Raw genomic sequence first — 26,236 nt, forward strand, 5'->3', positions numbered from 1 at the left:
CTCTCACATCTGCCGCCACTCATTTACACTCGTTCCCTGCCTCCTCATTCTCCTCTTTCTCTTATATTCTCTCAGTTTCCTCCTTTTCCACAATTTATCTTCTTAATTTTTCTTCTACTCTTCTTTTTCTACCCACCCTTCTTTTTTCCGACGCCTACTTCGTCCTCCTCCCTTTCCCTTCTTTCTCTTATTTTTACTCAATCTTTATTCAATTCTCTTCCCCTTCCTATTCTCGTGTTTTCTTTTTTCTTCTTTTGTCTTATGCTCCTCCTCCGTCTCATTTTCTTCCTATTTCTTCTCTTCCCCTTCCTTCTCCTCCTCTTTCTACTACTAATTCCAAATAATAAACTATTCAGTTAATAAATAAACAAGTGAGCGCACACTCAAAAACAGAAGAGAAAAGAAAACGACTTTGCATTTCTCTGGAACAAATGATGTGCAAGGCTGTCGAATCACGTTTGTTTGTCATCTGTCTGACAGGTGACTGATACAGGTGTTATTGGTATTAGGCGAGCAGCAGCACTCACAGGGACGGGGGGTGAGGGGATAGGAGGGATAATGAGAAACCAAGTATATTTTGTTACCGCCGATTATAACATATAACTCTACGGTAAACATTACCCATGTTTCACTACCATAGCCTCTTGCCTCGTACACTGCCACTTCGGCCTCCTTCCACCGCGCTTCTCCTTTGTTACCCAATCGCCTCATTCTTCCCAGCATCACCTTACATCTTTCCACATGTTCACAGTTTAGTACAATAACCACAATAGTGACAAGGGTATAAAGAAGTGGCGCTGTGTCCTGCTTCGACTCGATTATGAACCTCGACTAACGTCTGACTTAATCCGCGTCAGTGTTTACAAAAAGATCTTAAGATTTTATAATAAGGCTTATGGTTCTTGTCATAAGTCCTTAAGATGCGTCGCAACTCAGGACCTAAGCTATTCCCTGTTGGGACAGGATAATCGACGTATATAAACTTATACCGTGTAGTCTGTATACTTTGGGGAGGCGGTATTTCCTCGTAAGGAGGTGGTGCAGCACAACGATGAAGACGCGATCTGGTTTTCCTCCGTAAAAGTAAACGTGCCGTAGCGGCGCACCAAGAATTTTGACAACAATAAAAAGGATCTTGTGTGAAAAAAGATGTTCCGATTGAACTGATTGATGTGGAGCCAATAAGGAACAAGATTAAAAGAAGAAAAGATACTGATAGGTTTTTGTGTGAGGAAAGATGTACTGGCTGAATTGGATGATGAAGAACTGAAAGGCGAGATTAAAAAAAAAAAGGAAAGTTATTCATGTAATATAGAGAAAAAGATTGACTGATTGACAGGGTTTAAGCTACACGACAACGCGATCAAATGACTATGAAGAAGTCTTAACGACAGATCATAAACATTAAGCAATAAACTTTCCAAGCAGAATGAAAGACAACAAAACATAACAGGTCGGGAGAGAAAAGGTGGTACAGACACAGAGGCCGGAAAGACATTGCTTGTAATGTAAGATTTGTTCGACATGTTTTGATATGTCCGGATGTGAGGAACAACATAAATCTTCACTCAGGATATGAAAGTATTGAATTCTCTAAGTTATAATTTTTGATATCATTTCGTAGCTTTTAGATTCAAATTGCTGTTTCCTCTTCTTGGGTAATTCCCTTTATATTTCTTAGCTAGGCTTTCATTTACGTCGCCAATTTTTTTTCTATACATTTTTTTTTTAATGAACTGAGATTTTACGCGCTCATGTCTTTTCAAGCTATTTTTCTCTTTAATTTGAGCTGAACTCTCTCTCTCTCTCTCTCTCTCTCTCTCTCTCTCTCTCTCTCTCTCTCTCTCTCTCTCTCTCTCTCTCTCTCTCTCTCTCTCTCTCTCTCTCTCTCTCTCTGTGTGTGTGAAATCTGTATTACTTATAACTTATTCCATCGTTAATATAGTTTTCGGAGAGTATTTCGTTGTGTGTTGTGAAACTATCCTGGGATTGTCATCAGTCAGTGCATAAGTAAACAAATAAGCTTGAGTCGAGAGAGAAAGATAAATAAAAGTCATGCTATTGTACATACAGTGCTTTCCTTTGTTATAATACCCGTTGAATACAGAAAACGCTCATTATTTATTTTCTAAGTATTGATAAAAATTCTTCCTTTCAAATATAGTGTGGTAACTATTGATAAACGTACTAATTCCCATATAGGAAGAGATTTTTTATAGTGGATGATTGTAACTTACACCTGATCATAACATACCTGATTATAAGACGACTAGATTGGTCATAACGAAACCAGGTTAGACAGACCTGATCATAATGTAACTAGATAATACAAGTCTAATCATGACATAAGCAGATAAAAAGCCTGACCATCACGTAATCAGATAACTCAAACCTAATAATGTATCAAAATAACTCGAGTCTATTATTAAGGTTCCATTGCTCACCACAATACAGAGACAAATTTCAATTGTTTGCATAATTAACATTAATCCAAATAACTTCCGTGACATGTAGGATCAATTTGGCAAATAGTGTTTTTCCTAAGTATTTTCTCGTTAAGTGTAATGTTTCAACATGCACTAAGTGGTACAGTCACGTCCAAAAGGGGGTTGACCTGCTACGTTCTCATTTTACTGTGTTTCACATTAGCTTTAAATATTACAATAAGATTATTAATCTGCTGATAATTTGATAGTTGCCAGATTCTGTGAGGAGATCACATGCTACACTTTAATCTTATTGTGTTTTGCAGTATCTCTCAATGTCACAGCAAGACCTCTGATCTCCCGATGATTTGATAGTTGCTAGTTTCTGTGATTCTGTGAGGAGATCGGCAGCTGACTGGATGAAATTGATTGGGAAAATAGAAACTTTTAAAATAGTACTATTGGGTGTGGAAGGTCTTCCAGGTGCGATTACAGATGAAGCAGACCGAAAAGTTGTTTGCCTAAGGCTCAGACGAAGCGTAAAGTAAGTCTCACAAAAAATATTTCCTTAGCGTAAAGTCTCACAAAAAAATATTTCCTTAGTAATTTTTTTCCCCAACAATTTTACGTATAAACACTATTCGCGTGGACTTATGCTGTGACAACCTTGCTGCTCTGTTGTCAGTGAAATGCACGGGAATAAGAATAAAACAGATGAAGTAAGTAATAATCGAGTCTGTGCCTTGTCATGTAAATTATGTAACTGAACTAGGACTTCACTTAAAAAAAAAAAAAAAAAAATCAGGGTTCTGAGTAATCTTTTTTTCTATGTATTATTATTTTTTTCCTCCTAGATTAGAACATATTTAAAGCTGAGTGTCAGCTCTTCTTTATAAATACAATCGCTGATGCATTCCCCTCCAGGTGACTTTCAACTGCTGCCTCAAAAAAAAGTCTAATAATGATCATATTTCCAAGCTCACGGAAAACGATGCCAAGGGAAAGTGTAGGCAGGCTTTTCGTGAAATATTAAGAGGATATTAAACACTTAACTGAAACACAGTGGTAGAACAGACCTTTGTAGTTTTTCTCTTTTTGTAAGTGAACGGCGAGGGGAAAACGTGACACGACTAAATATTAGAGAAAATCTTTAGGCATCATTGTATTTTATTATTAAGCGGTGCGTTCCTGGAAGCTGGCAGATCTTTATGTTTCTCGAGGGCTGACTGGTGTATAAAACTTGAATATGACTGAACATGATTTTGCCTAAATAAGATAAAAGAGGATTTGTTTTTAAAAGGCAAGTCTTGACATTAAAGGAGGGAAACTGAGCGTTCCATGCTAAATACATTTTTGTTTATACATCCTGAAATAAAAGTCACGATCTTAAGATTTTCATCCCTAAAACATATGCCAATCATAATTACTTGGTATGTGTTTCAAGAGTAGAAATCTAGGCATAAACATTTTTTTTTTTTTTACAGGATGGACAAACAAAGTATTTGATATGGACGTGCTAACAAAGGAATGCATTGTGGCATTAGGTCTGGAAAGGTTAACCTACATAAAGAAGAAACAGCGTAAGCACGAAGCATTGACCTTATCACTGTAAACAAAAGATTCACCAGAGTGCGTCCGTGACATTTACCAAAGCATCGTGTATTCGTTTGTATGAAAACATCTATATTTCTACTCCTGGGGTCCGGGTGACCTTTTGGTGATAGTTTATCATAAGTCACAAATGTAAAATCATAAAGATTTTCAACATAAGACTTTACGAGACAAAATTCATTACCCTGATTTTTAGCACAGCAGCCATCAAATCCCATACCACAGACCAGTCTTAGCCCAAAGAAGAAAATGAAAAGCGCCTAAATATGAATCGCAAAATTACATGTACAAGGTAAAGAGGAAACTATTTCATGTCCAGAAGAAAAGTAAATACTGAGTGGACATGCTTTCTGTTTATTTATATGATTTATTATTATTATTTTTTTTGCTTAATTGACTGACTGACTACTAATCTATTTATTGGCACTAACCAGTCAACGAAATGACTATCCAAGTAAGAGATTAATTGAGTGTGTGAGTGAGTGAATGAGTGAGTGAGTGAGTGAGTGAGTGGCTGACTGACTGACAAACAAACAAACAAACAAACACGCTTACTAGCTTACTAATTATCAATCAATCAATCAATGTATGTACATATGTTTGTATGTATGTATCTATTTATTTTTCTATCTGTCTATTAGTCACTCAATCTATCTAGCTATCTGCCCATATATCTATCTTCCCATATCTACCTATCTATCTATGTATCTCTTAATCTGTCAATCAATCTCTTAATTTATGTATCAGTCTATCTATTTAACTAATTAGTTAACAAATGAAATTAATTACTAACTAGATAACTGAACTACCTAAATAACTAACCTACTAGACAAATAAATGAATAAAATCAATCTATAAATAACAAGTCAAACAACCAGCTAAGTAACTACCCAAACAAGGAGAGACACAACAAATAAGGGAATGAGGAAGTCTGGGCCGCGCCGCCACACAGCAGCTTCCTCCTTCAAGAAACATCACTGAGAACGTCAAACTTTCCCCCAAAGGCAAAGTGAAGCACATTCCTTTGACCTCATACACCGGTGCTGTCTTGTGTCTGTCTTTAACCCTTTCACTGCGACATGCAACTATTCACAACACTAAAACTAATGTAAGGAATCTTTATTATAAGCACCTACAAGAAAGAAGGGAGGTAAAGAAGTAAATATTTTGCAATTTCTAGGCGGTAACATATTTGGAAATTGCAGTAAACCAAGAAAAGATGCGTTAGAGAGGTTCTTAATTAAGGATAAATGTTAAATAGCAGTGAAAGGGTTAACACTAGCCAACTCTTCCCTCCCCCACCCTCTCTCTCTCTCTCTCTCTCTCTCTCTCTCTCTCTCTCTCTCTCTCTCTCTCTCTCTCTCTGCACCACTCAACACCACAGCTAGTTAATTATTTCCGTGACAGAAATATTACAATGCCAACGTGATTAAAAATACTGAATACAAAATGAACAAGCGAACACAATGCATGTTATTATTTTGCTCCCGGCACCATTGAAACATCTTGATTGTAGAGAGGAATAGAATATATACGGTCCGAACATGTATACTAAGCTTTCCATATACATAATTACTCTCTCTCTCTCTCTCTCTCTCTCTCTCTCTCTCTCTCTCTCTCTCTCTCTCTCTCTCTCTCTCTCTCTCTCTCTCTCTCTCTCTCTCCACAAGCCTACGTAGTCCAGCACCATTTTTAATCCTTTTCCCCAACTCAAAGTCTTCCACTTACCACCGCCAACACTTCCCAATCACCGCACACTTTCTCTCCCTTCTCTCCCTCTCTCTCTCCCTACCTCTCACTAATCCTCTTCCTCTCCCTCCCTCCCTCCCTTCCCCGCATTTCCTTCCTCCCGTCCTTCACTTCACTTCGCGTCGTTCTTAATTAATAAAGTCCAGGAAGAAAACACTTGTCGAGGAAAAGTATGGCGAGGTGCGACGAGGAGGAGGAGGAGGAGGAGGAGGAGGAGGAGGAGGAGGAGGAGGAGGAGGAGGAGGAGAATAAGCAGAAAAAGGAAAAGCAGAAAAAGCAGAAGCAGAAAAAGAAAAGAAGAAGCAGAAGAAGAAGCAGAAGAAGAAGAAGCAGAAGAAGAAGAAGAAGAAGCAGAAAAAGAAGAAAAGAAGAAGAAGAAGAAGAAGAAGAAGAAAGAAGAAAGCAAGAGGAGGAGGAGGAGGAGGAGGAGGAGGAGGAGGATGCAATCTTACCTCCTTAGCAGCGGCGGTGGCAGCAACACCTGTGGAAGGAAACGAGTGGTTATAATCAAATCAGGTGAGATAAGCGGCTTGGGAAAAGATGGAAGACGAGGACGTGGAGAAAGATGAGGACGATGATGAGATGAAGCAGGGAGGAAGAGGAGCAGCAGGAGGAAGATGAACATGAGAGAAGGATTACCAGAACTCATCTCACACGCAGATTACATTTACTGGGTGGATGAGGGGATGGATTACTTTGAATTACATAAATTATCTAAGGGGCAATAAACTTTTTAATTATTGCTGACGAATCACAAAATACGAGTACACGTGCATAGTAGTGTTTGTATTCCTTGTTTGCAGTTTGCTTGGCTTGCCCGAGAGGAAAAGTATGGTTGTGCACAAAATGCGTACTGAGACGAAATGCAAAAGAAGAAAAAAAGAATGAAAAACAAATAAATAAGTAAACAGAAAGAAATAAAAAAAAATGGTGATGAAGAGGAAGGAAACTTAATTAGTAAACGTAAACGATGAGAAAAAAATATATAGATAATTGGAAGGGGAAAAGATAGTACAATATACGGCTCCTTTCATGGTCGGTAAACAAAAAAAAAAACAAAAAAAACAATCAAATACTGCTACTACTACTACTACTACTACTACTACTACTACTACTACTGCTACTACTACTACTACTACTGATGATGAGGATGATGATGATGATGGCTGTGATGACGACAGATCTAATCTCGCGGCACGGCTGCAGCTCAGATAGTAATCATGACGCCAAAAAAAAAAAAAAAAAAAGCGATAACTTCATATAAAAACCCATGCGCTGGAAAACACGGTATTGCATAATGGAGATTAAAAAGCTAAAATATATATTAATGCGTGTAATAGATAAAATATGAAATACTTTTAAAGGTGATGGAGAAGAGGAGCACTCTTTGTAAGCCATGTCAGAGCAACAGCGGCAGTAGCTGTGGTGGTGGTGGTGGTGGTGGCGGCGGTGGTCGCGGCGCGGACTGGGGAAGGAACACAGCAAGTGGAGTGAAGTGTTCCTGAGATTGCAGATCAATGTTTACACTCGCGAAATGTTCCGTGGACGAGGAGACGTGATGCAAAATTCACGAGGGACGGTAATGGCTTAGTCAAGAGGTGCATGACGCATCACAGGATTCATGACAGCCCGGAATGATTTTGTTACGAGTTACGCGGAGAGGTATTAGAAAACTCATGAGGGACGGGAATCGTTGAGCGGCGAATCACGGTATATATATAATGAAAAATATGAAGTGGGAATGATTTTAGCCAAGTTTTCCATGCTTTCGTGTGTTTTTCCTTTTAACATAAATATACGTGGGAGGCCATGCTTTAATTTGCTGATAAAGATTCTTCTTTAATGTATTTTATATTCATTGCTTCTGAGAAATCAAATTACACTTCAGAAATTAGAAAAGACGAGAGCTGTTGAGAAGCGTGTAGTTTATTCAGTTTGTTTGTACATTATGCAAATTGAAACTCAATGCTGACCAAGGTGAAAACGATGACTATATATATATATATATATATATATATATATATATATATATATATATATATATATATATATATATATATATATATATATATATATATATATATATATATATATATATATATATATATATAGGGAGTACAAAGTAAAAATAGATATAAATGAAAAACACGCTCGCGTCCCCAATCTATTACTTGAATTAAAAGTTGCAAAGCTCCAGTCTCCCCTTCACCCAATATATATTTTTTTCCTGAATTATTTGTTTTAATCTTTTTAATTTATGTTTCATGTATTTTGTGTCAACGTAAAAAGAAAAGTTTAGAAAATATCAGTACACATGTGTCATAAGTAAGTGAGTGAAAACATCACTGCTGCTAGAACGTGTCTGTGACACCCACACACCGTCACTTTCGCTCCAGATACTGACAGGCTTCCGAGTTATTAATAATCATGCGAGCTTCGGTCTGGCTCAACACAGATACGTTATGAAAGGATAGACTTGGATAAGCAACAAACCAATTTCAACAACAATAACTCAGCAACACTGAGGCAGAGTGGCGTCAATATTTTGTCTTAATTAGTGTCACAATGCTGCAATATGACGGGGATACACCAAACAGAAACTCTGGAGCTCTCTGCATGACTCTGTTGATTTCACCTCACCAAGACTTGGACTATTTCAAGGCAAGGGAATCAATAGAACTCCAGAATTGTACTGACCATTCCAACTGATATCCTCTTCCACATAACATTCTAGGATAGGGACAATTAAGAGTGATTTTCAGGGGGAGTGGCAGACGCATTTTGTTAGTTTTCTTGCTTTTGAGACATTTTACCATTCTCCTTTACGGTAAAAAAAAAAAAAAAAAAAACCCGAGCTTCCTTTTAGCGTTTGCTGCTTCTTTCAGGTAACCACCAATGTCTTCTTTCCCGCAAACATGGAAAACTAAACTAGCGCATCAAAGAAATGGCCGCAGGACACAAGTTCGCATCCCACTTTTTATATTTTTTACACGAGAGGGACGCTGACCAAGGGCTACTAAAAAGTCCGTTTAATTGCAACTCCCCAAAAAGTGAGTAGAAAAGTGGTCCAATCAGGTTTGCCAATTCAATTCTGGAGGTGTCCTGATATAATTGAAGTCCTAGGGAGGTGGAAAAAACAGAATCCTGCAGAGTTCCTGAGTTTACTTTACTGGATGGCATCGGGTGGGTGGGGTGAAATTATCCGATGCTCCCCACTGGCCTCAAATCTTTCAAGTGATTTTATACGTCCTGAGGAGTCCGGTCAAGAGCACAAAAAAGAGGAGAAAACAGCCCTTTCAGTATGCCGCTCCCAAAGAGAAAACTACGGGAATAGAGTTCAAAAGAGTTAGCCAATCTACTTTATTGAGGTGTTTTGATGCTCTCCATCTGGAGCAGTTCAAAGTCATAGGAAGGAAAGAGAGAGAAAACACACACACAGAGAGAGAGAGAGAGAGAGAGAGAGAGAGAGAGAGAGAGAGAGAGAGAGAGAGAGAGAGAGAGAGAGAGAGAGAGAGAGAGAGAGAGAGAGAGAGAGAGAGAGAGAGAGAGAGAGAGAGAGAGATTTTCTGAGCTTACTGGTAAAAAGGAAAGAGTGACGATACTGGTTGTAAGCTTTGCTCTGACCACATAGTAGATACATACGTTTCGAAAATAGAGACCTACGTAGATAATCAATATGATCAATAATAACAGGAAACTGCAACCTTTTCTTTACAATGAGGCAGCGAACAGTATGTGCCTCAAAAGATGCTACTGTACAAAATTAGCATGCTATTCCCGCGATTGTAAATACTCATTTTTTTTTCCTTATTCTTATTTCCTTGATGTTACTGCCCATTGAGTGTTGGCTTGCTAAATGCCGCCAAAAGAATGCAGTAGTATAAGGAGCTCACGCCATTAAAGGTCTAGTCTTCTACAGCATGACAAACGTAAAATCTCATATGGGTTTGGGTTAGAAAACTGGAGTCTGAAAGCAACACACACACACCAGGAATAAGTCACCGCGAGCGTATATATCACCAGAAGACTGCAGAAGAAAGGGAGGGAGTGGAAGCAAAATATCTGGAAATGAAAAAGAGTTGGAGTAAGACGTGGAATGTGGAAGAAAAACAAATATAAGTCACCGGGTGCGTATATATCTACGAAACTGAAGAAGGGAGACGAGAGAGAGAGAGAGAGAGAGAGAGAGAGAGAGAGAGAGAGAGAGAGAGAGAGAGAGAGAGAGAGAGAGAGAGAGAGAGAGAGAGAGAGAGAGAGAGAGAGAGAGAGAGAGAGAGAGAGAGAGAGAGAGAGAGAGAGAGAGAGAGAGAGAGAGAGAGAGAGAGAGAGAGAGAGAGAGAGAGAGAGAGAGAGAGAGAGAGAGAGAGAGAGAGAGAGAGAGAGAGAGAGAGAGAGAGAGAGAGAGAGAGAGAGAGAGAGAGAGAGAGAGAGAGAGAGAGAGAGAGAGAAATGGAAAAGTTTGAAAAGGAGGCAAACGTGGAGTAAGACTTGAAATTTGGAATAAAAAAAAAGGAAAGAAAAGACTTCTAGTGACGAAAAAGAACGATTTTTAAAATCTGGAGAAAAAAAGGACATCTACGCAGCAAAAAAAAAAAAAAAAAAAAAGGATGACCAAGAATTAAAGACTGAGAAGAAAATAAAGACAAAAGGAAAAGATATCCGGGCAGGGAGAAGAAAAGTGGGACTAGGACCTGGAATCTGGAAAAGAAAAACGAAAAGAAAAGATATCTGAACAGAGAAAAAAAGGACGACCACTAGGACTCGGAATTTGGAAGAAAAAGAAAAACGAAAAAAAAAAAAAAAAACAATATGAAAAATGACCCCGAGGTGAGAGTGGGACGGTGTGAGGGAAGTCCGGGAGTGTGCCCAGCAAACACTGGCGCCACACTCTGCCTTCCACGAGTGTTGTGTTGACTGTTGGCTGCCCCTTGTTGACTGCCGCCCCTCGCCTACCCTTTCCCTTTCCTCCCTCTGTCTATACAATCCATTGCCTCTGTGCCGCATCACACAAAGCAACTCAAAGGAAGAACAAATAGCAGCTGGTCTTTGTGTAAATGTTTGTGGTGAACTGCACCAGCTAATCTGAAGTGAGAGAGGTAGAATAATGCAGAAAGGAACAAAGAAAAAGCATATTGAAATTGATATGCTGGCTCTTATGAAAGTGCCTGTGATGAACTGCATTACCTAAACTAAAGTAAGTAAGGCAGACTGATACACAAACGAACACAAATGAAGAACAAATGGTAAATGATATGATGGTTCTTATCAATGTTTGTGATGAACTGCATTATCTAATCTAAGAGATGCAAGAAGGTACAAAAATGAAGAACAAAGACCCACAGTTTTGTTCATTTTTATTGCACTGTTTATGTTGAGCTACACATTCTGATCTAAAACAAGAGGCGAAGGATAGTAAAGGAGGTGTTTACGTACGTTGCCAGGAGAATATGAATGTAGCAGATTTATTATTTCTACTTCTATTAATCAGGGAGTGTTTTCTTGTTAATTTGTGGCACTGATGTTTTTATTTCAACTCTTTGGATTTTAATAGTTTGAATCGGCTTTGTAATCCTTTCCAATACAGATTATCTAGATGTAGATTACATTTCTACTGCAAGCTTGAGGTAGGTTATTCAGTATATTTATCTAATATTTTACGTCAAGCCTTTCCTGTACTAGTGACTCAGTTAATCTCTTTAACTCTTTGACTGCTATAAGTTCTCTCGAAATTAATAAAATGTTGTGGTGCAGGTTTAGAGGATAAACTTAAAAGACATCAGTGACAGCAAAAGACGAGAAAAACTGGGTACTGCTTCAAATCTCCTAGTGTTTCTTGTTTTATTTTGTCTAACATTACGCTTATGAACTAAAAGGTGTACAGATATAATGTAGTAGTTCAAATCTTCCATTGCCTGTTGTTTTATTTCAGCTCCGTAAATTGTCACAAGATTACCCAGAGAAAATAAAAAGCGTGACAATATAACGTAGCAGTTCAAATTTTCACGCGCCTGCTGTCTTATTTTGGCTCCGTAAATTGAGGTAAACTGTGTACCATTAGCAATCATTAGGTAATCTGTACTACACATACCTCCTGCTATTTCCATACTTTACATCATACGGTATTATTTCTTACAATTTTGACTCGCCTCCGATCAATGACTGCAGGGGACACTTACTAAATAATAAAATAGAACTCTCCTCTACAGCTGTAAGGATTACCTCCCCTTAATTAAATCCATTTTTCTAACATAACTCATAACATTGCCTGAAAACTTCCTCTCACTTTTCTTCCTCTTCCTTCTTTTTTTTCCCGCTTTTTTTTTTCTTTACAAACACACACGAGGCCTGGGTAAACACACACACACACACACACACACACACACACACACACACACACACACACACACACACACACACACACACACACACTTGAAGAAATATATCCTCGGTAAAGAAGACAAAACAAATGAAAGAAAAAAATAAACGAAGGAAAGAAACAAGGAGAGAGAGAAGAAGGAGGTGAAAAAGGAGGAATATAGAGGAAATGTATGTGAATTGAAAGCAGAGAAAGGATGAGAAGAGGAAAATGGAGAAGAAAAAGGAGGCATAGGATGAGAAGGGTTGGGCTACAAGATTTTTTTTTTGGGGGGAGGGGGGAGTGGAGGGGTGAGTGAAGAGGACAGAAGGAGGCGGATGGAGAGATGGAGGAGGACACAGAGACAGAGGAAGCGTGGGACAGGAAACAGCTGAACCTCCATCTCGTGTTGACGATGTACACACACACACACACACACACACACACACACACACACACACACACACACACACACACACACATATGAGGAAAAATAGTTACGAAACAAGACTCTAAAGAGAATATAACAAAAAAATTATGACAAGCAAAACAACAACAAAAAAAAATAGATTAATAAGACAAAAGGAAGACGGGCACTCGAAGGAGAAGAAAATACTCGCGATGAGAAATGAAAACGAAAATATAGCCGATGATTGACAGAACAAGGGAAACGAGAAAATGGAGGAAAAAGGAAGAAGAAATACAACATGAAGCGGAATGAAAATGAAATGACAGGAAAACGAAGAGAATGGAGGAGGAGGAGGAAGAGGAGGAGGAGGGAGAGAAAAAAAGATGAAAGAGAATGAAGAGAGAGAGGGAAACACAGGCAAACTAAGAGAGAACGAACAGCGAGACAGAAAACAAAAGAGAATGAAAAGGCAATAAGGCAATAATAATAAAAAAAAAAGATTAGATGAACATAGAAACAGGCGAAATACGAAAGATGATGAAATAAAAAAATAGTAAAAATAAACCACAGAAAGAAAGAAGACGAGAGAAAAATCGCTATAGTAAAAAAGAACGAAAATGAAAATATTTAAAACACAAAAGAGAGAACAGAAAACAAATCGAAAAGGAATATAAAAAACATTGCAAAAAATTACAGAAAAATACAGATACGAGTACAAGTTAGGATTCGCGGAACAAGAGGAAGACTGGAAACATCAACATATTCAGCGGAGAGAGAGAGAGAGAGAGAGAGAGAGAGAGAGAGAGAGAGAGAGAGAGAGAGAGAGAGAGAGAGAGAGAGAGAGAGAGAGAGAGAGAGAGAGAGAGAGAGAGAGAGAGAGAGAGAGAGAGAGAGAGAGAGAGAGAGAGAGAGAGAGGGGGATCGGGTCGTGTCTGATACAGAAAAAAATAGGGTCCCTTGATATGGGGTTTGTCAAGGAGGAGGAGGGAGAGGAGGAGGAGGAGGAGGAGGAGGAGGAGGAGGAGGAGGAGGAGGAGGAGGAGGAGGAGGAGGAGGAGGAAGAGGAGGAGATAGAGAGTGAGAGCAGCCAAGGATCGACACGTAAGAGGTATGAAGGGTAAGGTTGAAGACTGTCAGAGGGAGGAACAGAGAGAGGGAGGAAAGATGAAAGGGAAGGAAGGAAGGGAGAGAGGCGGTAGAAGGAGGAGGAGGAGGAGGAGGAGAAGTGTTTTGGAGGTCATAGACGAAGAGTGTTGAGGTGATGATTTCTCGAACCGATAACACACGACCTCTTGTTGTGTGTGTGTGTGTGTGTGTGTGTGTGTGTGTGTGTGTGTGTGTGTGTGTGTGTGTGTGTGTGTGTGTGTGTGTGTTCTCGGTTCACACACACACACACACACACACACACACACACCAACAGAATCAAGGAAGCAGGCATCATGAATCACAACAACAACAAGGAGAGAAATGAAACAAGCCCAGGCGAGTCACGGGGAGGACAGGAAACAATGAATCACTGAGCAAGGCGTGAGTGAGAGAGAGAGAGTGTGTGCAGTGAGTGTAGCAACCACTCGGGAGCAGCAACAGTAACAACATCAGAGAGCAACAAGAGCAGAAATAGCGTTAGCACCAGTTGTTATTGCGTCATCCGTAGCTCAAAGAGAATAGAATCAAACATCTATGAGCAAACACCAGCAGCGGGAGAATAAGTACTATACCATCCCTTCCCCTTCCCTTCCCCATACTCTTCCCTTCCCTTCACGTCCCTGCCTCGCTTGTTTCATCCTCCTGAGAAGAAAAGTTAAAGGTTCTCTGTGTACAGTTTTCCTTTTACTTTGTCAACAGTGATGGAGTGAGCAAGAGAGAGAGAGAGAGAGAGAGAGAGAGAGAGAGAGAGAGAGAGAGAGAGAGAGAGAGAGAGAGAGAGAGAGAGAGAGAGAGAGAGAGAGCATGTAAGTGAACAAGTGAGCAAAGCGAGGAAAATTAATAGAGAAATGAGTGAGTTCCTGAATCAGTGAGGCGGTAAGAGACTAGGAGGAGGAGGAGGAGGAGGAGGAGGATTGAAATACAAAAATACGATTAAACACAGGAATGAAAAAAAAAAAGAAAACGAGTGAAAGGAGAACAAAGGCAGGAGAGAGAGATGTGAATGCGTGTCTGTCTGTATGTGTGTGTGTGTGTGTGTGTGTGTATGTGTGGTGTGCGGTGTAGCGTCGCGGGTCAGTACCACACTGCTTACTAACCACGCATCCTATGACCCAAATCCGGTGAGCAGATCACAAAACACGTAAAAATGGAGAGACCACCACGGGGGCAGCACAAGCACGGCATAAAGACCACAGGAAAGCAATTATGAGGTCTTGCCTGGTAATGACAAGTGTGTGGGTGTGTAGGAGACTCCTGCATACAGATTCTCGCAACCCAATACTCTGGTGTGGAAAGCATATCAGGGAACAGTGTAAAAAAAAAATGTTCTGAAATAATTATTCTTCGTTTTCTTTAATGTATTTCATCTCTCGTCAAACAAACTCGTCAGTGCATTTATTCATCAAAGTCAAATTTTTACATGCGCTAAGTGCTAAAACATGCAACTTTCAGGCTTAATTTTCGTCATAACTACAATCTTTTAGTCATGTATTCTTTTTTTTTTTTTTGTGTGTGTGTGTGTGTGCTACATTCTCTTAATTAGTTCTGTACCCTAGAAAAGAGAGAACCAGCCTCCTACTCTCTCTTTTATGTGTCCATGCAAACAATTCATTTACACTACCCTGCATGTTGACAAAGGATGACCCTATCAGGAAAAGGGTTAGGGAAACTCACGTCTACGATGCTACAGTTTTTTCCTTCCTTACTAGAACGTCGTGATTGTATCTCAGGAGCCCTTTCTAATATTCCCGCTATCACAACAAACACGTATTCTCCACGATGACGCTTAGCCACAATGCAGCGAGGGAACATCGAAATACCCGTGTTTTCCTTCTGATGCTAGATATTTTTTTCTTCCTTACCAGAACGCAATGATTGTGTATCTCAGAACCTCCTAACAAACATTCCCACCATCACAATAACTACATGCTCTTTGGTTCCACGCTTACTCAGTGCAACGTTCACGAGAGCTCAGAAATTTCAAAATACCCCAGTGATTTATGTTTCGATGCCTAGTGTTTTTCCTTCCTTACTAGAGCGTCATGATTGGATCCCAGGGGTTTCTTATTAACATTCACGCCATGATGACATCCACATGCCCTCCAGGACGACGCTCAGTTACTGTGCAGAGTGGAAAAGGGCTCAAAATATATCGAAATAACCCAATGTTGTCTATTTCAATGCTAGATTTGTTTCCCTTCTTACTAGAGCGTCGTGACTGAATTTCAGAGTTCCTTTCCAACATTTCCACCGTTACAACAACTAAATGCTCTCCAGGACGATGCTTAGTTACTGTGCAGCGTGGACGAGAGCTCAGAAACATCAAAATGACCTAATCATTTCCATTTTTTTTTTCTTCCTTCCTTTATGATTGAATTTCCAAGGCTCCTTAGTAACACTACCGCCATCACAACAACCACATACTCTCCGAGGAGATGATTAGCCACAGTACAGCATAGACGAGAGCTCAGGAATATAAAAATAACACATATTTTGGTGTTAGATTTGTTTTCTCTACTTGAATCTCAGAAGCTCCTTAGAAACACTGCCAACATCACAACAACCACATACTCTCGGAACGACGCTTGGCCACTATGCAGAGTGGACGAGAGCTCAGGAACATCAAAATAACGCAATGTTTTCCTTTTTTTCCCCGGAATACAAAGCCCAACCGCTGAATAGCAGAGTAGTGGTATAGCTGCGCCGGACTGAGAGAAAATGGGGATGGTGGCGGTGGGCGGCGAATTGGTGCTGTTGGTGAATGAGGTAATGGAATTATCCTTGAATACAGTGGAGTCTCTCGGGAATGAGCGGCGCCACTGTTTGTAAATTGTTCATCCGTACAACGCGCGGCCAATTAGTTCTCTTTCCAGCAGCCGGGCGCGGTACAACAGTAGCGTGAGACACCTCCCTGCACGTGGGCCCGACCTTCGCTATCTTGTACTGTAATCTTTAGGCCCAATTAAGGCTCATTAGTAGCCTGACTCCCGCCTTTCCTCGCTCGCTTTAACTGTCCTTCCGCCGCCTCGCTACACACCAGGCCCGGACACTCGTGGCGTTTGTACTAAGCTCCCACTGCTGGAATCTCGTGTTGGATTTAGAGTTTAGGGTCCAGATACGAGGTGTTTCACTATTGTAGATCTGTTGGGGGACTGTAATATTGTAGCTCAGAAGTTTAAATATCGTACAGCTGTTAGGAAATTGTATTGTAGTTTAATTAGGAGTTTAAAACTGTGGATGTTGGGAATTGTAATGTTGTAGCTTAGTTGGGAGTTTAGAATTGTAGAGTCAGATAGGAATTATATTACACTGATGCTTAGATGAATGTTTAAAAATTGCTGATCGGTAAGAATTACACTGTAGCTCAGTTAGGAGTTTGAATATTGCAGGTTATTTAGAGTCACAATACTGTAGGAAGAGATACATTGTCAGTTAAGAATTGCACTATTATAAATGAGTTAGGAATTAAAATACTGCTGCCCAGGTGGAAGTTAAAATGATGTCAGTGAATTATTAGAATATTACGTGCCATTCAGAGGTGCGGTACAGTAAGTCGAGATACAACGTTAATGACTGCGTTACCGTATATCACTTCAACATAACAGTATTCTATGTCCCTTAGAAGTTAGAACATCGTAGATCACTTAGAATTACTATACTGCAAGTCGAGACACCTCACTAAGAAGTAAGGCTATATTAGATTAGCTTAGGTTACGCCAAGTTAAGTTATTGTAAATAGTTTTCAGTACCCAACACCGAAACTCCACCTGATACTTTTCCTGCACCCACAAGCCTCGCCTCAGCCACTCACCTCGCCTTACCCTCCTCACATCTCCCGTCCAGAGCAGCCAGCACGCCGCCACACTCGCACACGCCCAAGACCACTCACGCTTCGGCAACCTCCTTCAGTCCCGTAACTTCTCGTGCACCTTAAACTTATCCCCGCACCACCTACCGCTCCCACCACATCCACCGCAAGTCTTCCACATTTTCCATAAACTTACACCAACGGGGGCGGTTTCAGGAGCGCAAAATGTACGGGAAACTCTACCGAACGCCGCCCTAAGATTAGACAATGGCAGGGCAGCGCGTAATGATCGTAGAGGGATGTTGGGGAGGACCATTAATCTCGCTATAATTTCAATAGGCCTATAGACAGTGACGGCTGACGCGTTACGGGTGACATGTGACGCCTCCAATTAATTTCAGAAGAATGTGGACAATTTAGGAGGAGGAGGAGGAAGAGGAGGAGGAGGAGGAGGAGGAAGAGGAGGAGGAGGAGGAGGAGGAGGAGGAGGAGGAGGAGGAGGAGGAGGAGGAGGAGGGCACAGAGGGAGATTAGGGAGGATGGGAATATGAAAAGAAAAGTAAGAGGGGAAGAGAAGAGGAGAGGAAACATATTTGGAATGGAAGGAGGGAGGGGAAGGAAATGTAATGGAAGAGAGAGAGAGAGAGAGAGAGAGAGAGAGAGAGAGAGAGAGAGAGAGAGAGAGAGAGAGAGAGAGAGAGAGAGAGAGAGAGAGAGAGAGAGAGAGAGAGAGAGAGAGAGAGAGAGAGAGAGACATATTGACAGACAGATGGACAGATAGCCAGATGTACATAGAGATAAACAGAGACAAACAAACAAACTGACCGACAGACAGACAGACCGACAGGCAGACAGACGGGCAGACAGACATAGGGTAAACACACTGACATCACCACCCTTTCCTTAACATGCACACAGTTAAACTATTGAAAAAAGATAGGAGAGAGAGAGAGAGAGAGAGAGAGAGAGAGAGAGAGAGAGAGAGAGAGAGAGAGAGAGAGAGAGAGAGAGAGAGAGAGAGAGAGCAAAAAAGGAGTCCAGCAAGACCTAAAGTTTACTACAGACGAGGGACATTTGCCTCCCGAAGAGCCGTGACCCAGCAAATGCAAGCCTAATCTGCAACCGTCTCTCTCTCTCTCTCTCTCTCTCTCTCTCTCTCTCTCTCTCTCTCTCTCTCTGGTCTCGCCCCCATCAGCGTCAATCGTCCACGAAGCCACTGAGTCTGCGATCTTTATCTTGGCAACAAAGGAGTGAGGAGGGAGAAAGTAGTAGAGAGAGAGAGAGAGAGAGAGAGAGAGAGAGAGAGAGAGAGAGAGAGAGAGAGAGAGAGAGAGAGAGAGAGAGAGAGAGAGAGGGTAGGAGAGTGAGAGCGAAAGGGAAGAATAGAGAAGGAAGCTGGGTGAGAGGGGCAGGGAGAGACAAAGGGAAGGTCGAGAGGGAAGTTGGATTAGGAGAGAGACAGAAGAAAGAGCAGATAGTGAGAGAAAGAAAGGGAGAGAGGGGAAGAATGAGAGGGAAGGAGAGAGAAGAATAGGGAGGAAGCTGGATGAGAGGGAGAGAGATGCTGGGTAAGGAGAGAGAGAGAGAGAGAGAGAGACATGGAAAGCGAGAGAGGTTAAGCTGAGAGAGAAAGGGAGGGAGGGAGGGAGGGAGAGGAAGTAGGGAAGGTGATCTGATCAAGCGCATCCTTCTAGCAGTGGTAGGAAAAAGAGAAAAGAAGGAAGAGTCTTTTAATGGCGCTGGATTGGGCTTGCAAAATGTTGAAATGCTTTTTGGATGTGTTTTTTTTTTGTTTTTTTATCTGCATCTGTTTGACTTAGTTTCGTTTTCTTTCTTGTTTTTGTTCCCTTTTTATTTTCTCTTTTTCTTTTCTCTCTTTTGTTGTCGCTTGGAATTTTTATTGTCGTCACTTTTCTTCCGTGTTTATTGTCTTTGTTTAGTTTGGCGTGTAGCTATAATTATCCTTCCTTTCTCTCTCTCTCTCTCTCTCTCTCTCTCTCTCTCTCTCTCTCTCTCTCTCTCTCTCTCTCTCTCTGCCGCGTTGGCCGGCAAACACTTCACAAGAACCTGCCTGCTGCTCCCCCATTGTGTTACTTGAGCGGTCGCTTCACTGACCTACTGAGAGAGAGAGAGAGAGAGAGAGAGAGAGAGAGAGAGAGAGAGAGAGAGAGAGAGAGAGAGAGAGAGAGAGAGAGAGAGAGAGAGAGAGAGAGAGAGAGAGAGAGAGAGAGAGAGAGAGAGAGAGAGAGAGAGAGAGAGAGAGAGAGAGAGAGAGAGAGAGAGAGAGAGAGAGAGAGAGAGAGAGAGAGAGAGAGAGAGAGAGAGAGAGAGAGAGAGAGAGAGAGAGAGAGAGAGAGAGAGAGAGAGAGAGAGAGAGAGAGAGAGAGAGAGAGAGAGAGAGAGAGAGAGAGAGAGAGAGAGAGAGAGAGAGAGAGAGAGAGAGAGAGAGAGAGAGAGAGAGAGAGAGAGAGAGAGAGAGAGAGAGAGAGAGAGAGAGAGAGAGAGAGAGAGAGAGAGAGAGAGAGAGAGAGAGAGAGAGAGAGAGAGAGAGAGAGAGAGAGAGAGAGAGAGAGAGAGAGAGAGAGAGAGAGAGAGAGAGAGAGAGAGAGAGAGAGAGAGAGAGAGAGAGAGAGAGAGAGAGAGAGAGAGAGAGAGAGAGAGAGAGAGAGAGAGAGAGAGAGAGAGAGAGAGAGAGAGAGAGAGAGAGAGAGAGAGAGAGAGAGAGAGAGAGAGAGAGAGAGAGAGAGAGAGAGAGAGAGAGAGAGAGAGAGAGAGAGTGAGAGAGAGAGAGAGAGAGAGAGAGAGAGAGAGAGAGAGAGAGAGAGAGAGAGAGAGTGAGAGAGAGACGAGAGAGAGAGAGAGAGAGAGAGAGAGAGTGTGTGTGTGTGTGTGTGTGTGTGTGTGTGTGTGTGTGCGTCTATGTGTGTGTGTGTGTGTGTGTGTGTGTGTGTGTGTGTGTGTGTGTGTGTGTGTGTGTGTGTGTGTGTGTGTGTGTGTGTGTGTGTGTGTGCGTGTCCCTGGTCGCCGCGCCAACACCTGCCACCTGCTAGTACCGGCGCGCCTCGGGCATCACAGGAACGCCTTGTCTCAACGCATCAAGGAAGCCTCGCGCGGCTGGAAATGTGGCGGCTAAGACTCACGGTATTCACACGTGACCTGAGTAACCCTGCGTGGCCTCCTTTCTCCACATGCAGGGGAGGGCACGTCCGGGAAGGCTTCGTGCGTGGGTCACAACCATGACAAGTTTTCCTCGCAAAGCAAGATCAAAGGAACATGAATCTTTGGCTTCAGCAAAGAGGGGGCGAGAGTGCCGTGACTGGGGTCCATGAATTCTTGACAAGAGGCACTGGCACAGGCTGGAGGAGCGTGTCAGTGGAAGGGAAAGGCGGTGCAGGGCTGCGCCGGCCATCAAGATGAGGTCGCTGATGGTCATGAGGCCTCGCGGCAAATTACCGTGAGTTGGCGCTGCAGTGCAGGGCGGCACGGACCATCAAGACCGCGCTGCTGATGGCCGAGAGGCATCGCAGCAAATTACTCCCGCGGCGGCACAGAATACTGATGAGGAGGAACAGGTACTGTGTCGCTGGCCGCAAGGACCTCACGGGGTTATGGCGCCCTCACCAAACCAAGACCACCTTCATCATCTTTCTTGATGGAGCATCCTTCCGGGGCACGGGACAGGAGGCACCACCACCTCCACCATCACAACAACAATGACAATATCACCACCACCATCACCACCATCACAACAACAATGACAATATCACCACCACCGCCACCACCACCACCACTTCCTGACCACAACAACACTACATCCACTACCACCACCACCACCACCACCAGAGCCACCACTGCCTCGTCACACCCACCCACTTACACGGCAGGTAGGGGCGAGTCGCTTCGATCATCTGCCAATTCCATTACAATTTCGCTCCACTCCAGGCAGGGGAGATAACCTTGTTCACTGCAAGAGCCTTGGGGCGTCCCTTTGCTCTCGCGAACCGTCAACTACACAGTGAGATGATGGGTGAGGCAGGGTGTTGGGTGAGGCAGGATGTTGGGTGAGGCAGGGTGTTGGGTGAGGCAGGGTGTTGGGTGAGGCAACGTGAAGGGTGAAGCTAGGTGAGGCAGGGTGTTGGGTGAGGCAGGATTGGGAGCGGAAAGGATTCTTGCTCAATGGTGAAATATTCAGACACAAGTGAGAAAAATGATCCAGAGGCGACAATGACACGTCCCTCAGAGTATGTTGAGAGGAGGAGGTGGAGAAGAAGAAGAAGAGGAGGAGGAGGAGGAGGAGGAGGAGGAGGAGGAAAACAAGAAGGAGCATGATGTGATATGTAAATGCATTCCTGAGGGAGTTACTTTTTCCTCACTTGATTCGCAGTCACAAAAATAGCACTGAATCTTCTAAAGGTTGCCAAAATAAGCTCAGATCCCTCTATGTTCACCGAAATAGAATCGAATCCTTTAAAAGTTGCCGAAAAGAAATATCAAATCCCTGTACGGACGCCAATACATCAAATCCTCCTATAGTCAAAGGAACAGTGGACCAACACCCTGGAGAGTAACTGTTTTCATCCTTTTCACAGACGAGGGTTGACTAATTGATTACTCGTAGATTTGGGAACCACAACAAGGAGTCATATGGCGCTGCATGGAAGGATACTTGGTCTACGAAGCCGAGAGACACTAAAACTCGTATTCATTCAAGCTTTGCTCTCTCATAAGGACTATAATTAAAAGGCCACTGTGATGATTAGTCGGGTTCTCATGATATGTTTTCTAATTGATGGAGAAAAAATAATCTGTGAAAATTAGTCGAAGTAAACAGCCCGATGAAAGAAAACAAGCATCATCTGATTAGCATTTGGTCACCTGAGGGTTCAGAGTTGTGGAGAAATTTGATCTATACGAAAAAAATAAACTCGGTATTTTTTTATCGCTACATTAAAAGGGTGAAAGGCGCGATGGTACGTATGTAAATGAAAAAAAAAAAAAAATCTGATTAGCTTCTGGTCACCTGAGAATGTAAGTTGCGCAGAGAAAACCTGATTACGTAAAAATTAAGTTGGATTCTTTTTTCAGGATATAAAAAGGAGTAAATGAACATGAGTGGGAATGTTACCCGAAAGGTAGAAAAATAACTGACTGATTTCTGTTAACGCCAAAGAGTAAATGATAGAGAATAAATTCGATGCCACCTAAAAAAAAAAAAAAAAAGGGAAAAGGAAAAAAATAAACTTAGCATTCTTTTAGCTACGTGAAAGCAGCAACGAGGGAAAGATGAGGATGTACGAGTATGTCGGCTTAAATTGAGAAGGATAGCTTTAGATTTTATATCACTATGTATAGTTATATGATACAAATTAACACCAATGACTTACATAATGAGTGAAAAATACGATCAAAATTGCGACTGGACCATTTTTTTTTTTTTAACCCAACGCGTCTCGTCCTCTTGTCTGCTGCGGTGGTCCATTTTTTTTGCCCTTGAACCAAGCTCTCTTACACACAGACACACACACAAAAAAAAAAAAAATCTTTAACATTCGAATCAGGACTGGGGCATATGAAGCATAGCTTAATTATCTGCTCATCTTTCCTTTGGGTTGGTAAACAAATGGATACCTTGGGAAACCTGGAAAGGGTGAACTGTGGAAACCCGGATGTCACAGTGGTCCTGTGTCCCGGGGGATGTCATTTCAAAGGTCACTGAGACGGACATGAGCGTCTAGACCACACGCAGCTAATGAGTATGCCTGAACTTTACCTTTACCTTTACCTGCCTTCTTTCGCTGCATTCCACGATAGCGCGCCAGAGAGGGACACGCACGTCACGGCGAGTCAATAGCGATTACTTGCTGATTCTGTGACGCAAGGAGTGACTCACGCCCGGCACTGTAACGCATGCTGGGATGGGGAACGGGAGAAGTGTGACGCTCTGGCGCGCTCACGTACACAGACACACACACACACACACACACACACGCACAGCGAAGAGTACACATTTACTGACGGAGAGCCTGGATAAATATAGATAATGAAGAAAAAGCACACGATCGAGAAACTGTTTAGAACGCACAATTAAGTAAACACACACACACACACACACACACACACACACACACACACACACACACACACACACACACACACACACACACGCCGCTACCTGCACTGCATCATTGATCTCCTAAACACTTTGCGTCGCTCTCCGCGCCCGACACACACACGCTTCGCCGACACTTTTCGTTCCCTCGTGCCCGCAGTGCAGCCCACATGTACGTGTGCGAATGTGAGTGCGCGTGCATGTGTGCCAGTGTGCGTGAGTGTGCGTGCAGGCTCCTCCGAACAAGGTGGGGAGATAAAATGGACGAGAAGGGGAGGCTTGGTATCGTGCGGCGCCAATACTAAAGTGGAGGCGGATTCTGGCACTAATTCCCCGGTATTTCCCGCCCTGGCCAATACCGATCATTGGTGCACGCTGTTGTTTACCGCCACTACACACGGCGAGGGTTGCGGCGCCCTAATCCCTTATTTATTTATTCATTCATCCATTCACATTCATTGGTTTATATATTTATCAGCAGTAAGTGATATACAGGATGGTTTTATGGTTGTTTGGCGAGGCGGGCACCAGGTCTTATGGATATAAATGGTTTTATTGGCATGGAATATAGATCTGTTGTGCCTGTTTAGTTGGTTTGCATGTCACCAACACCACACAACACCTTTTTTAACATGTATCAATTCAGGTACACTTTCTGCTGATACGATCCGCTACGCACTACACACCGCCGACGGTAAGGGAAAACACGGTAATCCTGTTGTAGTTTTGTCGATGCTGATACACAGGTTTATAGCGAGTGTCGTTCTGCCACAGGAAGCATAGGCTGTTCGAGGGATGTTTCGGCAGTAGGAAAGGGAAAAAGTTCACGAGACGCCGCTCTATAGGATAAAAGAGCAGGGAAGGTCAATAAATCAAGTGTTGTAACATGGCGGCAAAACACTGTCAACAAGAATATGAAAAGTCTCACTGAAAAATATGATCCAAATGGAAAGATAAGCTTCTTTCGTGCCGCGGCGTATAATCTGAATTTATTTTAAGATTTTCGCTTTGTAACTTTGGAGTCTTTTAGGAGAGTCTTAAGTAATAAAATATTCGTACCGTAAGGACGCCTCACCTCAGGGGACGAATAGAGAGCGGATGTCCCTGGGCGATTCAATAATTTATACCCTCCTCAAGTAAGCATATGAGCAGTTAACACAGGACACAAGTCAGCACTTTAACCCTCAGCATGATAAATCAGCCTCTAAGCACTCAACATAAGACAAGTCCACAAGTCAGCATCTAAGCATAAGGCACAAGTCAGCGTGTCAGCAGTCAACGTAAGACACAAGACAGCATATCATTAATCAACATAAGACACCAATCAGCACCTCAACACTCAGTATAAGAAATAAGTCACAATCTCCCACAATCTCAGCACTCACCATGAAACACAAGTCATCATCTTAGCACTGGAGATAAGACAACACACTCAGAATAAAACTTAAGTCAAAATCTCAGCATTTCTCTGAATAAGACCGGAATCAGCCTGTCAGTCTTTCAGGAGTCCGCCGATCCCTTACCACCACCCCAGAACTGAGAAGAAAAGAGAAAGAAACAGAGCAGCACCCACGCACCATTCACGTCCCTTGGGGTAAAGATAAAAACTCCACTTTATTGCAAAATCCTAAACCTATTTTTTTTTCCCCGCTCCGAAATAAAACTTAATATTTATCTGTACGTTATATTCCCCGCGTGGAAATTAAGAACTGTAAACAAGAGTCCATTTGCTCCATTTAGGGCTGGGATCCATGGGCCTGCCAGCTGCTGTTTTTTGCGCTACAGTTTCCTCTTTTATTCTCCCCAATTTTCACACGGCCAATATTTACCTGCGCGCGTGGAATTAAAAAAAAAAAATGTAAACAAAGACTCGCTTACAATGAATCACGGTGCCTGCCCTCCCTCCCTTCCTTCCCCACCCTTCCCTTCCCTCCCTTGGTAAATAAACTGTAAAAAGGAAAACCTGCCTCGTAAAATCAGTGGTCATGCGAAGCGACTTTACCCCGGCGACGTGTGGCGGTCAGGCCCAAAATTTATGGACTGCACATAATACTCGCTTGTGTTTATACTTGGCGTCGTGTCCTCCGCGTGTCCTTCCGGGAGGGTGAGGGAATTATTCTCGTAGGGCGTTGCCGGTTGAGTCTTATTTCATGTATTCGGGGGCGTGGAAAAGGGTGATGAAAGGGTTAGATGAAGTTAAAGAAAGGGTGAAGTAATGTTAAGATGCTGGCTGTGTCTTCCTAGTGATGCATGCGTTCCTGTCTCAGCCCTTGAAATAGTGAGAGGATACGGGTAAGGTGAGGGTGAGGGAAGGGCGATGAGAGGGTAAGATGATACAGTCAAGAGGGAAGGATGATGTGAATAAGGAAGCAAGATGGAGGTAAGAATAGAATAAGGTTAAGATAATAGTGAGAAAAGGGTAAGATAAGAATGAGGTAAGAGTAAGGAAAAGAAGATACAAGTAAGACAAGGGTAAGATAGTAAGATAAGGATAATTAGCTTTTCTGTTAGATCTTTTACTTGGTTCTTTCTTTGGAAACAGTATCATAACCAAACCTTTCTTTTTAATCTAATTTTTCCTTTAACCAGGCTTCCCAAGAGATAGAAAAAAAAAAAGATTTCT

At 42.2% G+C, this 26,236-nt stretch overlaps 1 protein-coding gene across 1 annotated transcript in view; it reads right to left on the minus strand.

Moving 5' to 3' along the window:
* LOC135104504 (uncharacterized) overlaps positions 1-26,236 on the minus strand; it is a 142,206-nt gene that overhangs the window by 57,146 nt on the left and 58,824 nt on the right. Inside the window, exon 3 of the mRNA XM_064012069.1 lies at positions 6,239-6,267. Within this exon, the coding sequence (XP_063868139.1) occupies positions 6,239-6,267 (29 nt within the window). The remainder of the gene's footprint in view (positions 1-6,238; positions 6,268-26,236) is intronic.

This window comes from Scylla paramamosain, chromosome 1 (genome assembly GCF_035594125.1).
Source record: "Scylla paramamosain isolate STU-SP2022 chromosome 1, ASM3559412v1, whole genome shotgun sequence".
In the NCBI taxonomy this organism is placed as follows: Eukaryota; Metazoa; Arthropoda; class Malacostraca; order Decapoda; family Portunidae; genus Scylla; species Scylla paramamosain.